Source organism: Durio zibethinus, chromosome 10, assembly GCF_047325235.1.
Source record: "Durio zibethinus cultivar Kanyao isolate XHJ-2024 chromosome 10, ASM4732523v1, whole genome shotgun sequence".
Classification (NCBI taxonomy): Eukaryota; Viridiplantae; Streptophyta; class Magnoliopsida; order Malvales; family Malvaceae; genus Durio; species Durio zibethinus.
Genome location: NC_143171.1, coordinates 28,757,812 through 28,773,362, shown reverse-complemented (window position 1 = coordinate 28,773,362; position 15,551 = coordinate 28,757,812). Strand labels below are relative to the sequence as shown.

Sequence of the window (15,551 nt, the reverse complement as noted above, 5' to 3'; positions counted from 1 at the left end):
TCCTTAGCCAACTCATTTTACTTTTCTGCCTCTTGCAATTCTATTCTTCCCTATATATGTATCTCACATCTCTATTACTATTAGTACAAGTATATACATACATTTTCCATATCCCAATCCAATTCAAATTTTCAACAAAACAATTACTAGTGTTAATTTTCCTGATTTTAATCTTTACAAGATGGCCGGCCGAGATTACATAAATTAAAACAAAAGAACTCAACACCCTTCTTTTATACTCCAAAAAAAAATTACATGCAGGATTTTAAATGAAAAGTTACAAGCACAAGTTAAGCAAGAAGCCGTAAAAAATGCTTGTAATTGTAAATACTATTACTTGTATTAGCACACTACTACTCAAGTGAAAACCAAAAAAAAAAAAAAAACAACTAGCAGCAAGAACAAGTCGATGCCTTCCATCCGAATGAAACCTTGGAGCAAAGGTGCGTCCATATGAGTAGAATTATCACCTGCAGATTACTTCACTATTAAGTCAACATCAGCTTACAAATGAATCAAATACATACATATCTGGAGAACAGTCGCCCAACTTACCAACCAAGGCAACATTAAGCTGAAATAGAACCTTGTCTTGCCATCAGCACAAGTTCCTCAGTGGTCACACCAATTATCTCATTAGCACGTTTCAATCCAACACAGTTGTATCGTCCAATAGAATCCTGAATTCAAAAACATTCTATACTCACAAACAAATTTATCCAGAAGAAATCTAATCATTAACTTAAAGCCAACGATCGAATATATACAACCAATGCAAATACAATCAAGTTTATCAAGGAGGAAATATAAGGATCCTCACCTGAGAAACTATTTTCAACTTCTCTAGCTTTGTAACTGCATCATCCACGTCAAAGTTACAGCTCTCTCCAAACTCCTCTTTAATTAGTTCCTCACACCGTAGATCCAGATCCTATATCGAATTATTAAAAGGTTATGCAATGTTAAAAAGGATCCACATAAAAACTTTTTCCACTAGAAGAATATCCACACAGAAATTCAACAATAAAGCAAGAAACAATGAAAAAATTTTAGGGAGTAAAAAAGATGATGCATACCTCCTTGGTAGCTTTACCTTGCTCCATTAGTATAAAGAATGAGATGATTACCTCCTTCACCTGCACACAAGATTATCCTTCAGAAGGAAAAAAGTGGAATAGAAACAAGATAAAAAACATACTAACTCTCATTCAAAAGTAAGACAGACGCCATGCTACTCATCATTTCCTATATTATGCATATCAAAGCTTGGCAACTATTCAACCTATTAATTAGTGCAAAATCTGATTTAATTAAAGTCAATTAATCTTTTATAAATTAACCTAATAGATCAAGGCTTAAATGGTTAAAGGTATACAGCAATTGAAAACTACGAAAGCTTCTCTTCAAATATGTAATCACCAGAGAAAAATATATACCACATTTTCATTGCTTTAGGCAGGAAAATCTACTAAATTTTCTGACAGAGAGATGAAGAAAAAATGGAGAAGGAAAAGAATGCAACTTACTTCCTGTTGAATCACATCATCACATAAGTGAAGTAAAGTGCCCCTTCCACTATCAAGTTGTTTGTCATACATGGACTGTGTTATTAAATTCTGATATGCAGCCATGTTTGCTTGAAACCTACATGGAAAAATGAGAAATGATAATATAAATTAATAGTTCAAACAGTTTGAAACACAGGTAGAAACAGAGGCACCTAGTAATCAAGTATATCTGCCAAGACAGTCAGCCAGAGGCATGTAGGAGTGCAACTTTACTATCCATAGGATTAAAAGGAGGAAATGCATTAAGAAGAGGTATCTCTTTACTGGTTTAACTGTCTGAATGGATCCATCAACACCAAGACCCACATACATTAATATAGCAAAGAACATATGACATATTACATATTAATCAAAGACGAAGGAAAACATACGTGAAATATGTCTTAGCACAGTAACCAATCACAGTTGACAAAATGGCAAAAATGACCCACAGATCAGCTTTAGGCATTTCAAGAGAACTAAATACAGCAACCTGTGAAGAAAGGCACGTTAATAGTGCATTCCATCAATATGAAAATCAGGCAGAGAAGAAACAAGGGAGGAAAGACAAGAATAGATGAGTAAGAAACGTCATTGCTCCACTGACCAGTCCAACAATAGCAGAGACAAGGAACTTGACCCAGTCCATAGGAGTTAATCCTGGATTTTTCTTTTCAGGCTGTTAAGACCGAACAAAATGAAATCATACACACGATCACGTCATATAAAACTTTGAGCAGAAAGAGCTAAGAGAGACTCACAAGGACTATTTCCAAATCTGCCATTGGAATATTTTTGAAATGTTTTACATATATTCCTCGTTCTGTATTTGGTTTGGCGCTTGCTTTCCTGAAAATTCACCATACTTCTTAGATGTCTATGAATTACTCTTTACGAGTTTTGTAAAACTAATTTAGAAAGACGACAGGTCCAAGAATAGTTTAGACTTTTTTCCAAAAGAAGATGAAATTAGCTATGATTTTCATGCATCTTCTCCATAAAATGAAATTAGCTATGCTTTTTACGCATCTTCTCCATAAAAATTTCTGTCATGGTGCCCTTTTCTCTTTTTTCTTTTTGAACAGTATCATTCTCCCCGGATGAAGAGATAAGAAACTGAGGCTCCTTTTAGAATACTGTTCCAATAATCAATATGTTCAACCTTGCAACATAAAATGACCAAGGGACTGGCTTTTGAATAAATCCATATCAATTAGCCAAGAAAGACATCATTGAAAGTTTCTGTTTAATATCAAAATGAAAACTTGTATGATAAGATGCAATAAGCAGTACCTGTAAACAACAATTATCCTATCAAAAGTAGGTTCTTGGATTGTAGTCTTGCCCACCAAGTTCTTGATGCTGGTTTAGTACAGAATAGGAAAGTTATTGAGCAGCCACAACACCAAAACTCAGGACATGACATGATGTAAATAAGAGAATCAGATCACGTATTTAAGAGGAAACAAATGATATTACTAAACTCAAACATCAAGCTAAAAAAAATTAACTGCATGAAATTCATAAATGTTCAGGACTTATTCAAAATGTAAAGATGATAGCATGGAAAGCATCCTTCAATCTGCATGCTATACTCCAGATAGATGGTAGGTATGTTCATCAATAAATACAGTCTTCCAAAATAACAGCATATGAAGATGGCAATTAACAACCTTAGGTCCATATTTTCAAGACGGATCCGCTCAACATACAAATGTTCACTGTCTGCTTCAGGGTTAATTTCATCATCCTTCTTTGGCTCTTTCTTATGATGTCCTCTTGATCTTCTGCTTAAAAGTTTGTCCAACCTTCAAGGACCATATCCAGGAATGCATTAAAAGAAAGAAAAATAATATGCATGAAGCAATCAAGTTTGTAAGATACGATAGTTACTAAAAGTATTTCATGTCCAACTCTATATTTTACATAGTAAGTTAACAATTTAGGACCTCTAACAAGTAAGACCGCAGAATGGCAGAAAATTACCTCAATCTGCCAGCATAGTAATTCCAAGATATTTTAAATAGGAGAAAAATCGTTGAATTACATTCTATATGCTTAGCCACCAAAAAAAAAAAATTTCTATTTACTTCTAAGCAACAATATATAAAGGTGCTTTCACCAAGAATATACCATAACAACTCATAAAAGGTAATGATTGTCCAAAACATACTCACTTAGTTAGCCTTAAAAGAAATGCCCAAAGACGTGCAATGATCATGTCCACTTTCTCCATGATAAAGTAATCAGTTGTATGATCAATTCCTATCCCACGTCTGAAGATAATGTACTAAAGACAAAAAGATTTATACTTAGCTTGAGAGAGAGAAAAATCAACAAATACTGCTAAATCAAATATTCTACGAGCAAGAATATCATAAACTGATATACTTCCAAAATTTCTTAATTTGATGGTATTGAATTCGTTTCGCACTTGCAACATATTTGATGAATATTTATTACATGTTTAGATTAATGTAGGATGGCATGGGCAAAATAATTGAGAAAATCATCTGATACTGGTCTCATGCATAAGATTATGTCATTAACCAAAGCAAGCCTCTGGGCTCTGGTCCATCTAATTGTACAGACACATTGCAAATACCAAACTACAAATACTAGGAGAAAAGACAAACTAGTGCAAAATAAAGGCTCAATTAAGAGAATAAGTTCAAAACCAAAATCCTTTTGGTTTCAGCATTATCAATTTTGTCATATGTCAAACTCAAGAAAAGAGAGCCTTTGCCCTATTAGTAGATTATTAGAAACAACACCAAGAATGCTGCAATTTCTATGCTAATTGTGATCACAACCTTAACAGCAAAATCTGGAAGGTTTTCTTGGGGATGCTCTGAAATATATCTTTTCAGAAGTGTCTTGTCAATCTGCACTCAGTGAAAACAAAATGTCAAGATAACAAATTTGAATTAGAAAGAAAAACAGAATCCACATTATGTATTCAAATAAAGACTTAATAATTGGCCATGATTATATGCATAACACATGAAGTAGCAGATGACCTTAGATTCATCAACTGTTATGGGAAGATTAAGAAGATATTGCCCTGCAAGTGCAACTTCGATCTCCTCATTTGTAGTTGTCTTAAAATTACTCTTCTCCATCATCTGTACACCAAAGAAGGGGATTTCAACTTCCAAATGATGATAAATTGATAGATGACAAAGGTTGCATATATTGCGTTGCTGGATTCAATTTTAGTAATGTTTGGAAAAGCATCAGAGACACTCTTAGACACAACAAGAAGAGGAATACCTGAAACAAATATGTCAAGAAATTCTGTTCAAGTACATCAACTTCTTCAGGAGATAAATTCTGCTGCTGCAATTTCTGAGCCCCATATACAGGATCAAAGAGGGAGTATAATTGCTGCGAACATAAATTAAACTAAAATTAGAACTAAAAAAGCAAGAAAAAGGAAGAGAAATGCTTGAAGGGTTATGTTTGTAAAGAAGAGAAGAACACCATCAAATCCTCAAACTGAAGAAGATACCAGGCTCGAATTGTGTACTCCACTCTCTTGCAGAACTTTAGAAACTCAGCCCGATCTGAGCTATGTTCTGTAACACATGAAAACAGTTAAGACTTAAAGAGGAAGGAGATAATGCCATGCAGCTATAGTGTTACAAAAAAAAAAAAAAAAACACATACAGAGACCGATTGAGCAACTCAAATAAAAGGAGGAGGACGCATGTGAAACACATAATTGTGAGTAGGGGAGAGGATGGTTCCATCTAGAAACTACATTCCAAAATTGAAACTGATAAGGTGGAGTCTTCAATGCTGTTTATTGCATTGCATCTACTAATTCAAGCACGTTTAAAGCTTATAAATAACAAATTGGGTAAGCGAGAAGAGCGATTAGGACAAAGCAATCCAATTTTTAGGGAAACAAAAAGAAAAAAAGACCCAGAAGAGACGAGGAAAAGGAGAAGTGAATACTAATGAGGTTGGCCAAAGTCATGATGAGCTTGGGCTTCAGAATGGGGATGACGGATTCACGCTCTAATCGAATCACTTCCTTGTTTTTGTTGTCCATATTTTGATTCAACGGCGAAAACCGAGGATGAAGAAGAAACTGGGAGTAGAAAGAAATGGCATATTTTGTACTAGTATTTATGAGATTCATGGCTTTGGATACAAGGCAAAAGGACAAGGTGAGGTAACTTATCCCGCCACTGAATTTACCTAATCTGTTTACGGCTGCCTATTTGCCAAGCTTTAAATATTACCACTAATTAATTTAATTGCACTCTTTTATTTTAATAATAATTGTAATTGTATTCATTTATTATTTATTATTTATTATTTATTTATTTAGTAATAAATCCAAATATCTCCTCTCTCCTCCTTGTTTCAGTTACCGCAACCTCCCTCGCCCTGGCGCTGCTGAACCATCTTCAGATTTTCTCAAACCTTTTTTTTCTTCTTTGTTTCTTTAAAGTTTCAAGGAGAAAAGTTAAAAAATAAAAATTCCTCACATGCGATGCGATACGAAGACGGAGGACCCGCGCTGGGGCACCGGCCAAGACCAAACAATTGTAGTAAAAATGACTCCAACCTTTCTACTCCTTAGAAATTGTCGGCCCGTGCATGTTGTGAGCGAGGGAGGGATGCCGGGACCAATTCAAATATACCAGAAATTATTTGATAAAGTACCTGTAATCTTCATAACTTTAAAGCTTTGAAATCCGATATCAACTATATTCTCAAGGTATAAATTTTCAACACTTGACTGATACAGTCAATTTATCTGCCTGCCCTTTCCATGTATTATCAGCCAACTCACAACAACCTCATAAAATCACATTGTTCAACTAAGACACACAGAAGAGGAGTTGCAATTAGAACGTCCAAAATTATTGAAAATAGTTCAGAGTCCATGAGATAAAAAGGAATATTTAAAAAAAAAAAATCCCCACGAGAGTCCTGTGATATGTAAATCTACCAAATATGAAATGCCAGGGCAACTTACCTCCCACCAGCCCACCAACATCTACGCATATACAAAGGTGTTGAGTTCGGTTGGCTCTTTGTATAGGTATGTACAAAAACCTATCTGAGTCTTTGTATACTCCTCTACTGCAAATCTGCAGTAATAACCTAGAAGTCTCTTCTACCATTCCTCTAAAAATAATACTATATAAGAAACAAACCCCTATCAGATGCAGTTTGCCTTCCGCATATCTTCCAATCCTCCAAGCCAGCTCTTGACCAGTAAACTTTAAACCTTCAATTAATTCCACTATCCAAAAAAAAAAAAAAAAGAGGAGCCCCTTATTGATTCCATGACCTCAAATATGGTTTCCCCATTGGATCATGCAAAGCAGAACTTTGATGTGCCAAGCTCATCCATCCCATATCATCAGCCATCAGTGAGGTAGTTGCATCACGACCACCTATATAATCAAGTGGATAAGCAGCTTGCTGTAAACTATTTCCAATTATTCCAGTAGTGCCTCCACTCTTAATTCCATTGTTCCTCTGCGGTATGAACTGCTCGGTAGACACCATTGATTCATAAGGGCTGCTTGAATGAAGTTGGTTACATTGAGATAGAACACTAAATAGGCTCTGATCTACATTGCTTCCACTTCCAATACTCCGACTTGGGCCAGTAAATCCATCAGAACCAGCCCATGCACCACGGACTTGAACTTGATGCTCTCCAGCAAACCAGTTTTGACTCAACAATTCTCCGCTATTCAACTGATGTTGGAAGGGCGCTGACATGCAGGCGGGATCGACAGCCCAATCCTGCATATGTCCTGAAGGCAAGTGTTCTTGCCTTGGTGTCAAGTATCTAACCCCATCAGAATAAATGTTTTCTGACATGTTTTGTTGCATATAAACCTCATTCTGCCTCTTTTGCCCCTCCTCTAATGGCAGTGAGGACTGCAACAGCTCCTGAAATTGCCCATTAAAATGCCCATCTTCCATCAACAGATTTTTTGGGGGCTGGAAATCTGGCCCTGTCTGTTTCTGCTCACTATGATACGACAACATTCCCTGATCCTTGAAGAAAGATTGAAGCAGCTCATTTTGGTCTTGGTTAGCATAAGAACTAAAGGAACCATCTTCAGAATGTCCATGCAACAAAACCTTCCCATTACTTTCTTCATGCAAGTCTGGTTCCAGATCAATCATTTCATTCTGGTGGTCTTCATTGGCTTGATGAGAAAGTGGCAATCCACTAGCAGATGTGTATTCGTGGCCAGCAGTAGAATCACGGTAAGATTGTGGCATACTATCTGCTGGCCAGACATTTTCTGCAGAAGGGACAGGATTGTCCTGACAAACTGTTGCATCTGCAGTGTTCAAATTCTCTAAGCACTCAGATACATCTGAAGAACTATCATCTGATTTTGAGAGATTCTCATTGTTTTCAGACTCCATATCCACATGGTGGCATGTATGGCCACTATTAATAGAACAAATCTGCTGCGGGGACTGATTCTGTGGAAAAGCCAGAACTGACTCCCTCTCTTCCATGCTAGACTCACTGTCCGTTGCTTCAGTATCCTTCTGATCCTCAAGCAACTTCTTGGGATCTTTCTCTACATCTAGAAAAGCCAAGTTTGTACCAACATTGTCATCCTGACAGTGTAGCTTTCCAGTATCTTCCTCCTCATCATCCTGACACTCCAACAAAAAGATCAAATATTATAGCAGCATAGAAGATGTTCAAAGACACATAACAATAGAAACACAGATCCAATGAGTTTGGTGAATACCAAACAAACAACAGTTAAGCAAGCAACAAAAGTATACTCATAGATGGGGAAGAGAAGAGAGAAAAGGACAGAGAAATAAACCTCCAGCACCAGATTTAGTTTTTCTTTCATATCTTGCTCCAATGACTTTGTTATTTCCCATTTCTGTAACTGTATTCCTCTCCAGTTTGCATATGCTGCAGGGAGATCTTCCTTTGCCAATCTCAGCCTACTTAAACAACAATTCACTTTGAGCAGGGGTATAATGAAAATTTTCAGAGTTCAAGAAAGAACTGTTTGCTGCAAAACTCACCAATGTTCACGCAACTTCCTCTGTTCTTCTTCCATGAATACTTCATATGGTTGCACATGCAAGCTATTAATGTCACCCAATACACGGATGAGAGACCTAGACTGAATGCTTCTACCAGACTGCTTCATATTCTTAATAAGTTCATGTTGCTTCTTGCTTATCTGAAACACATCAAAGGCAAATAACAAGTAATTACCTCGGCCAGACCATGTGAGAGCAAAGACAAGGCTGAATGGTAATAGATACTAAAGAAATCCTTGTTTAAGGAAATATAATGGAAGGACATGATAAACAAGCTAGCCATCACTAGTATGCTATAGTAATTGTTCCTGCCCGATGGTAAAATGGCCATAAGGCCCAAAGCAGAGAGTTTATTTGGTATAAAAGCTATAAAGTGACAAGATAACAGAGCAGTAATGACACAACCCTATCTCAGTAGTAACAATCAGCTAGGCATCTGGCCAAAGGTTCAGCTTAGGAATAATCATAAAAGAAGCCTCCAGAAGTTGCATGCTTGAGTCAAATAATCAGAGTTTAATTAATGACTAATCCTATACCAAAAAGGATAAATTCTAATCCAAGGAGATAACTTATCAAAATAAAAAGCACCTGCTCAATATAATCTTACAATTTATACCAATCAAAGCAGCTGCAGACCTTAAAATATGACATATACTTGGCACCATCACTCTGCTGAATATTGCGCTTGTGTAGCTTGTCACCCTTCTTGGACCTCGCTTCCACAGTCAGCACATCATCTGAAGCATTCAAGATAATTCTATCTTTGGTGAAGCCATTCTCGTACATTCTGATAATCCATGACAACTAATAAGATTCATTCACCATGGAATAAAAATAGACTGAGGAAATCTAAAAGAAACTATTGCAGCTGCCATAACAAATTCCCACCAGGAGACCTAAATGCAGCAAAAAGTTTCTCAAATATAGTTATGGTTCACATAAATTTCTAGTTCAGCAAAAGTAACAAAATTGAGAACCACCTTAACCACAAATAAAGTAAAGCAAAAAGTGATCCTAAGAGCTGAAAATAGCATTACAAGCACAGAAACTTCCACCAGGATATCTGCAATGTAGTTTCCCACAAAAACCAACCAGCATGCTGTGTACAAATACCCACATAAAATGTTTATACTTCAAACCTCTTAGACACTAAAGTATATTGAGTTTTTTTTCTTTGGCAGGCATACAATTTACAGATAAATATAATAATACTACTAATAATGAGGAAAAGCTATGTACTGCAAAAAGAGCCAACAAGCAAACTACTCTACAAAAGAATAAACTGGCTACAATTTCTTAGCTCAGAATCCAAAGATATTCCACCAAAGATGGGATGAGGAAAAAAAGGTCCAGGGTCACCTTCTATTGAAATCTTACCATTCAAATTTTGTAAAACCCGTTATAAAGATTATGAGGGTTACACACCTCACATATCATCTAAATAAATGAATAAAATTCTCTTTCTGCAGTTATAAACGAGAACCTGAAGAGGAACTGTGGAAAATGAATTACAAAAATCAGGCAAAGCATGCTTTAATAAAGCAATGTTCAAACTCACTCTTGAGACTTCAACAAGTGGGGCAAAATGACAATACATGCAGCATAGTGGTTCACCATGGAAAGACATTACCTTCTTTGTATTTCTCCACCCTTCACAACAGAAGAATTCTGGTTATCACTACTGCATGCTTTCTCATCTGCAACCCAAGAACAAGATTCAGAAGTAGCTGTAACATCCTGGTCAACATTGCCAAGCCTTGATTCATTCGAATGTGAGAAAGCCCTTTTCTCACCAACCCTTCTTGACCTACCAAAGAAATTGAATGTAACCCAAACATGAGATTTGATCCTAAAACACAAAAACAATCCTATTGAATAAAAAGCGAACAAAACAATTTAATCCTTTGGTTTTGCTTTGAAAAACCAATTACAAGAGGAAAGCTCAAAATTGAACAACCAATAGTATTGTATTCTGTATTATGACGCTGTTATAACAATGAATCTGAGAAATAAGTTCCTGAAGGAGCATCCTTGCCAATGTATATGTTAGTTGGTAGCACCTATTTCACAATGGAAGAACCTTCCTCTGCTAAAAATTATCACTTACACATAAAGTGAAACATGTGGCAAATACAAACCTCCATAACTTCTGCACAATTTCTTCTTCTAGGTTTTTGCAGCTCTCCCATTTCTCCTTCAGTTTCTGCAAATAATCTATAATACTACCACAAGAAGCAGAACAATATTGCAACTATCAGCACCAAATGCACCTTTTCCACGAATAGCTTAATTGATAGGTAAATTTGTCTACATTTTACATACTCATTATGGTAGTCCTGTAACTCTAAGTAGTATGCTTTTTTCTCGGCCTTTGAACGTTGTTCCTCTTGAATAACTGCATCAGGGTGAAGATGACCCAAACAAAGTGATGTACCCCTGTAACCATATATTCAAGTCAAATCTAGCAATCTCAAACTCTACAGTAGATTCCTCAAATACTATATCTACTCTACATTAGAATCCTCAAATACTATATCTCCTGATATATAGAACTAGAGAAATAGAAAAGATATACCCCCAAGAGCTGTAACTTCTTTGCACATAACAAGTAGAGAAGTTGCACAAAACATGTGTGAATTTATGGGTAAATGTATTTGTCACATATATAGTGCATGGCCAACAGAAACTACAAGAAGAGAGGATTCATTCTCCACAGGGGAAAAAGTGTTAAAAGTAAATTTATATACTCGCCATTTGAGAAAAGGATTTCCAAAGTGAAAGTTATCCCCAACAAGCAATGCTTGCAGAACCTGCTCTTTGTCTATTCCCATAGGAAGAAACTGAATCAGAAGATTTCTCTCATTTTCAGACAGATGAGTGCGCCAAACCTGTGACAATTTGAACGTTAATTCCATAAAGCAAGAGACCAGCAGACAATGGACATTAGAATAATAAAGAATAACAAGAATATTTCCTCATAAGAAAGCACCTATGTCAAGTTAGGACATTAGAAGCAACTACGATAAAGAAAAACAAGAATATTACCTCATAAGAAAGCACCTCTGTCAAGTTCTCCAAGTGAAAAGTTTCATGAGGAAGAGTCAAAACATCTGCCAAAACTCTGTTGAAATGTAGTGTGGATTCAATAAATGGCCTCAAATGCCTCCGACTTAACCCAATTTGATCCCTTTTGGCAACAACCTTGTTTTGGTTCCCATCCCACTCAAGGGAAATACAAGATTTAGTGTTCCAATCATTTTGCAGTGACTCTAGTTTTTTCTTTTTGGTTCTGTATTGGTCCCAAGAATTGCGGCCAGCAATGCTAGCACCGTTCAATCGCTTTCTCCGTTGATCAGCTGCCATTGACTCCAGATGTCAAAAGAATCGGCAAAAACAGATCATAGCAATATACAAGAAGATATGTTCTTAATCATACACAGCAAACATCTTCCTGCATGAACAAACTGAAAACCATCACTGAATTGTAAGCCACCAAGGAAAGCCCTCAAATCATCAAAAGAATAGCAGTACATCCACATTTGAATCACCTTGGAATCACAACAACTGAGAAGACTGTTTAAGCAGGGCAAGGCACAACACATCCAGTGTTTTTAAATTCATATATACAGTTCAAACATATATCAGAAAACAAAATCCTAAGCATGTCAGAAAACTAAAAGTTGATGTGATATTGTAAAAAACCCACAAAACCAAACCCCACCCTAAACACAATAACAAAATGTTTCAGAATTTCTAATTTGCTTTCTTCTTTAAGAAAGATGGAACCCCTATTGATTTGGACCAATATATATGCCATAAAAGGAGCTTCCTATGTCACTCAAACTCTTCATTTTCCTTGAAGTAGCTGTTTCCCGGAAGTGGGTATAGAGGCCCGACTCTCCAAATATATGAAAAAACTTAGAAAAAATTGAGCATACCTGTATCCGCGACTCGCCTCCAGGTTCAAGTAACATAGGGAGCTTCACAAGCATAGCAGCTTGTGCAATATCAAGTGTGAAGACATAGTCCACTTCCAAAGAAACCAAAAGAGGCATACTGATTCTATTTTTATTTTAGTCATGCTAGTCAAAAATTGAATTAAAGATAAAGGAAGTAAGTATGGCAACAAAGTTAAGAAAGTAGAAAACTTTCCATCTACACCAAGTATTTAGCCAACGTACTATTAGTAATTGATTTAACTCAGCATTCAGTAAACAGCACATAGTACATAATGCAAGATATAGAAACTATATCCATAATAAAAATAATAACAACAGCAATTCAATACAGACAAAAAAAAAATAAAAAGAACCTTTACAATTGAAACAGACACAATTTAAATTGAAACAATTAGCAAGAATCGAAGAAAAAAATGGCCCCAATCAGAAAAAGAAAACCCACAAATAAAAGAGACGCATTTAAACGACAAAACACACAAAAACAGCAGGCAAAGAACAATTTCAAAAGCCGAAATAGCAGCTTGTCCTCAAAAAGGAGATACATTGAAATAAAGGTTCCTCCTATTATAAATTAAAAAAAAAAAAAAACAATCGAACCCTAAAAAGAACAAAACCCAAAAGGATTTTCTTTAAGAAAAAAAAAAGCAGTACCTTGAAAGAAGCCGGAAGAGTGGATTGTTCTCGAAGGCATATACAGAAGGAAACGAAGGTAAGGAAAGGGGGCAGAGAAAAGCGGGAAGGCGGCTAGGCGACCAAAGATAATTGGTAATAAAGAAAGGGCGAGAGAAAGAAAGAAAACAAAAGGGTTTGGAGTTATCATCCAATAGAGAGAGAATAGTCGAAAACAAGAGGGGAGACTGGAGAGGGAGGGGGTGAGGGGGCGATCAGACGGCTGCAGTTTCTCGGAACCGTTATGTCAACATTGAATCGTTCATTCGCGCGCAGGGGGCTCCGCTCTTGGCTTCTGGCTCTAGCCGCTCCCGACTCCTGGGTTCGCTCTCCTTCTCTACTCGTGTCGCTGCAGTCTTTTTCTTTTTCTTTTAATTTTATTATTATATGGTTTATGACCCTTGTCCATTGTCGTTAGTGATAGAGTCAAAACGAGTTTTTACTCACTTTAAATTTAATTTAATTTTAAATATATAAAATTTAAATTTAATCTGATTTAATAAAAATTTTTAATTTTTATATTTAAATTTGATTCGATTCGATATTATATAAAATTATATTCGATTTTGATTAGACTCAAAATTAATAAAATATTATTTTTTAATATAAATATAAAATTATATATAAATATAAAATTAAATAAATTATTAAAAAATTATTTATATATATATATATATATATCGAATCAGATATAATTAAATTTACCTAAAACTCAATCTCAATTTAATCTCAAATTTTTTTTTATATCACTTGATTTAATATTTAATTTTTAAAAAAAAATCGAGTCTAAAATATTAAATCGAGTAAAAATCGTTGATTTTATGTCAGATTAACTTTTCTACTTGTCATGCAAAATCACATGTAATTACATGTTTTTTTACCAAAAGAATAAATATGTTTTCTTAAAATATTGAGAATTGTTTTGTCACTTTTGTAATTCACATATTAATTTTACCTATTTAAATATGTACCATACACATAAATTAAAATTCTTTTCAAAATTATATTTAAGTCTTCAAATTTTATATATCCTAATAAATCAAAAAAATTAAATTTTAAAAAAAATTTAAAAGTGATAAAATTTCAAATATTTATTAAACAATATTATTTAGAAAGAAAAAAATAAAATAAATAAAAGTTTATATTAAGTAAAATTAATTTTTTTTTCAATTTTCACTATCTTTATCTATAATAATATTTATACTCTTATAAATTTATATCAAATAATGATAAATTATTTGGATTTGAAATAAACTATAACTTAATATGTTCAAGTAATATAAGTAACTTGATAATTGTTATCTCTCTATCTCCCATTTTTTCACTCCTCATGTTCTGTTTGCATTTTACATTTTTTGGTCATAAATGGCTATGATCAATTTATTTGTCAACTTTTATAAAAAAAAATGAAGATGTAACGGATTTTTATCAAACCGAGAATATTTGAAATTTTAAATTGACTCATTTATTAATAACAATTTTTAGATACCTAAGAGCAAATGAATGGTTGAAAATTTTTATTTTTTATACGAATAAAATTATAATAGTTAATATAATATTTTTTTAAAGTAAGTTTTAAATTGAAAAAATTAAAAATAAAACAAATTTGCAGCTGTAAAGATCATAGTAATATTTTATTCATGAAATTGTAACATGGGTGATATTCAAATGCAATTTTTCTGATCAAAACCATTCCATATGAAATTGAAAATTTCTAGCCATACCAAGAATTGGAATCATGAAAACACTTAGACATTAGGAAATGGAATATTCTCTCAACTCACATGAGTGGGTCTCTCTTGCATTGAAAATTTTCTCACCCAACTGTCATCTTTTTCTTTTTAAACTATCAATTTTCTTTTTTAATCGCCAATTTTCTTGTTAAACCACTCATTTTCTTACTATTATCATCTTGTCAAATTGGGAGGTAGACATGGAAGGATCATCGAATACTAGCAATACAAACCTCACAAATGGAGCTTTTGTGTAAAAGATAGCTGCAAATTGGAGAAATCTTTTCTCAATGTCAAAAGATCAATCGTTGTAGTTTTTTCCCCCACAAAAGGAAAATGGAAAGATCTTAGTGAAGCCATCGGATGATGTTTTTGAAAAAGGAGTACATCAATGGCGAAACTCATTGGTGGCTCAATTTATTGGTAAAGCACCTAACTTTAACCAATTTTAGCGACTGGTTAGTATATTGTGGGGAAATGAGGAAATAATGATAATCAAACTAGCAGGGAATAACTTGTTCTTATTGCAATTCTCTTCTAAGCTGGATTGTGATAGAGTACTAGAATCAGGGCATTGG

General features: G+C 34.6%; 2 protein-coding genes across 10 annotated transcripts; both read right to left on the bottom strand.

Annotated features, from left to right (window-relative positions):
* Positions 1-204: 204 nt before the first annotated feature.
* Positions 205-6,346, bottom strand: LOC111293146 (uncharacterized). Of its 4 annotated transcripts, none has more exons than XM_089767176.1 (16): positions 6,225-6,346; positions 5,031-5,125; positions 4,821-4,934; positions 4,568-4,672; positions 4,361-4,432; positions 3,725-3,837; positions 3,221-3,355; positions 2,841-2,909; positions 2,309-2,396; positions 2,155-2,226; positions 1,940-2,040; positions 1,527-1,644; positions 1,077-1,136; positions 821-931; positions 556-680; positions 205-470 (listed from the first exon to the last, which is right to left on the bottom strand). In XM_089767176.1, the coding sequence occupies exons 1-15, from the start codon at positions 6,235-6,237 to the stop codon at positions 570-572; spliced, it is 1,377 nt and encodes a 458-aa protein (XP_089623302.1). In that variant the 5' UTR covers positions 6,238-6,346; the 3' UTR covers positions 205-470; positions 556-569. The 4 variants fall into 4 exon arrangements, with proteins under 4 accessions (XP_089623302.1, XP_089623301.1, XP_022741647.1 ...); XM_089767175.1 differs by lacking the exon at positions 6,225-6,346 and adding an exon at positions 5,508-5,755 and having other exon boundaries at positions 205-480; XM_022885912.2 differs by lacking the exon at positions 6,225-6,346 and adding an exon at positions 5,508-5,755.
* A 57-nt stretch (positions 6,347-6,403) lies between these two features.
* On the bottom strand, positions 6,404-13,593 carry LOC111291810 (nuclear factor kappa-B-binding protein). 6 transcript variants are annotated; one of them, XM_022883847.2, is made up of 11 exons: positions 13,223-13,593; positions 12,049-12,063; positions 11,658-11,968; positions 11,364-11,500; positions 10,935-11,048; positions 10,751-10,834; positions 10,243-10,419; positions 9,249-9,399; positions 8,592-8,752; positions 8,381-8,507; positions 6,404-8,201 (listed from the first exon to the last, which is right to left on the bottom strand). In XM_022883847.2, exons 1-11 carry the CDS (start codon positions 13,389-13,391, stop codon positions 6,843-6,845), a joined length of 2,805 nt encoding a protein of 934 aa, XP_022739582.2. In that variant the 5' UTR covers positions 13,392-13,593; the 3' UTR covers positions 6,404-6,842. The 6 variants fall into 6 exon arrangements, with proteins under 6 accessions (XP_022739582.2, XP_089623299.1, XP_089623296.1 ...); XM_089767173.1 differs by having other exon boundaries at positions 12,049-12,076; positions 13,223-13,362; XM_089767170.1 differs by lacking the exon at positions 12,049-12,063.
* Positions 13,594-15,551: the final 1,958 nt, after the last annotated feature.

What these genes read in the sequence shown, in the direction of transcription:
- LOC111291810 (XM_022883847.2), bottom strand. Translation starts at nt 13,391, where the DNA reads ATGATAACTCCAAACCCTTTTGTTTTCTTTCTTTCTCTCGCCCTTTCT. An exon ending in GGAAATCCTTTTCTCAAATG is followed by an intron (nt 11,049 to 11,363) that starts GCGAGTATATAA and finishes ATATGGTTACAG; the next exon opens with GGGTACATCACTTTGTTTGG. An exon ending in AGTATATGTCATATTTTAAG is followed by an intron (nt 8,753 to 9,248) that starts GTCTGCAGCTGC and finishes GATGTGTTTCAG; the next exon opens with ATAAGCAAGAAGCAACATGA.
- LOC111293146 (XM_089767175.1), bottom strand. Translation starts at nt 5,694, where the DNA reads ATGAATCTCATAAATACTAGTACAAAATATGCCATTTCTTTCTACTCC. An exon ending in CAGATTTGGAAATAGTCCTT is followed by an intron (nt 2,227 to 2,308) that starts GTGAGTCTCTCT and finishes CGGTCTTAACAG; the next exon opens with CCTGAAAAGAAAAATCCAGG. An exon ending in ATGATGTGATTCAACAGGAA is followed by an intron (nt 1,137 to 1,526) that starts GTAAGTTGCATT and finishes TCTTGTGTGCAG; the next exon opens with GTGAAGGAGGTAATCATCTC.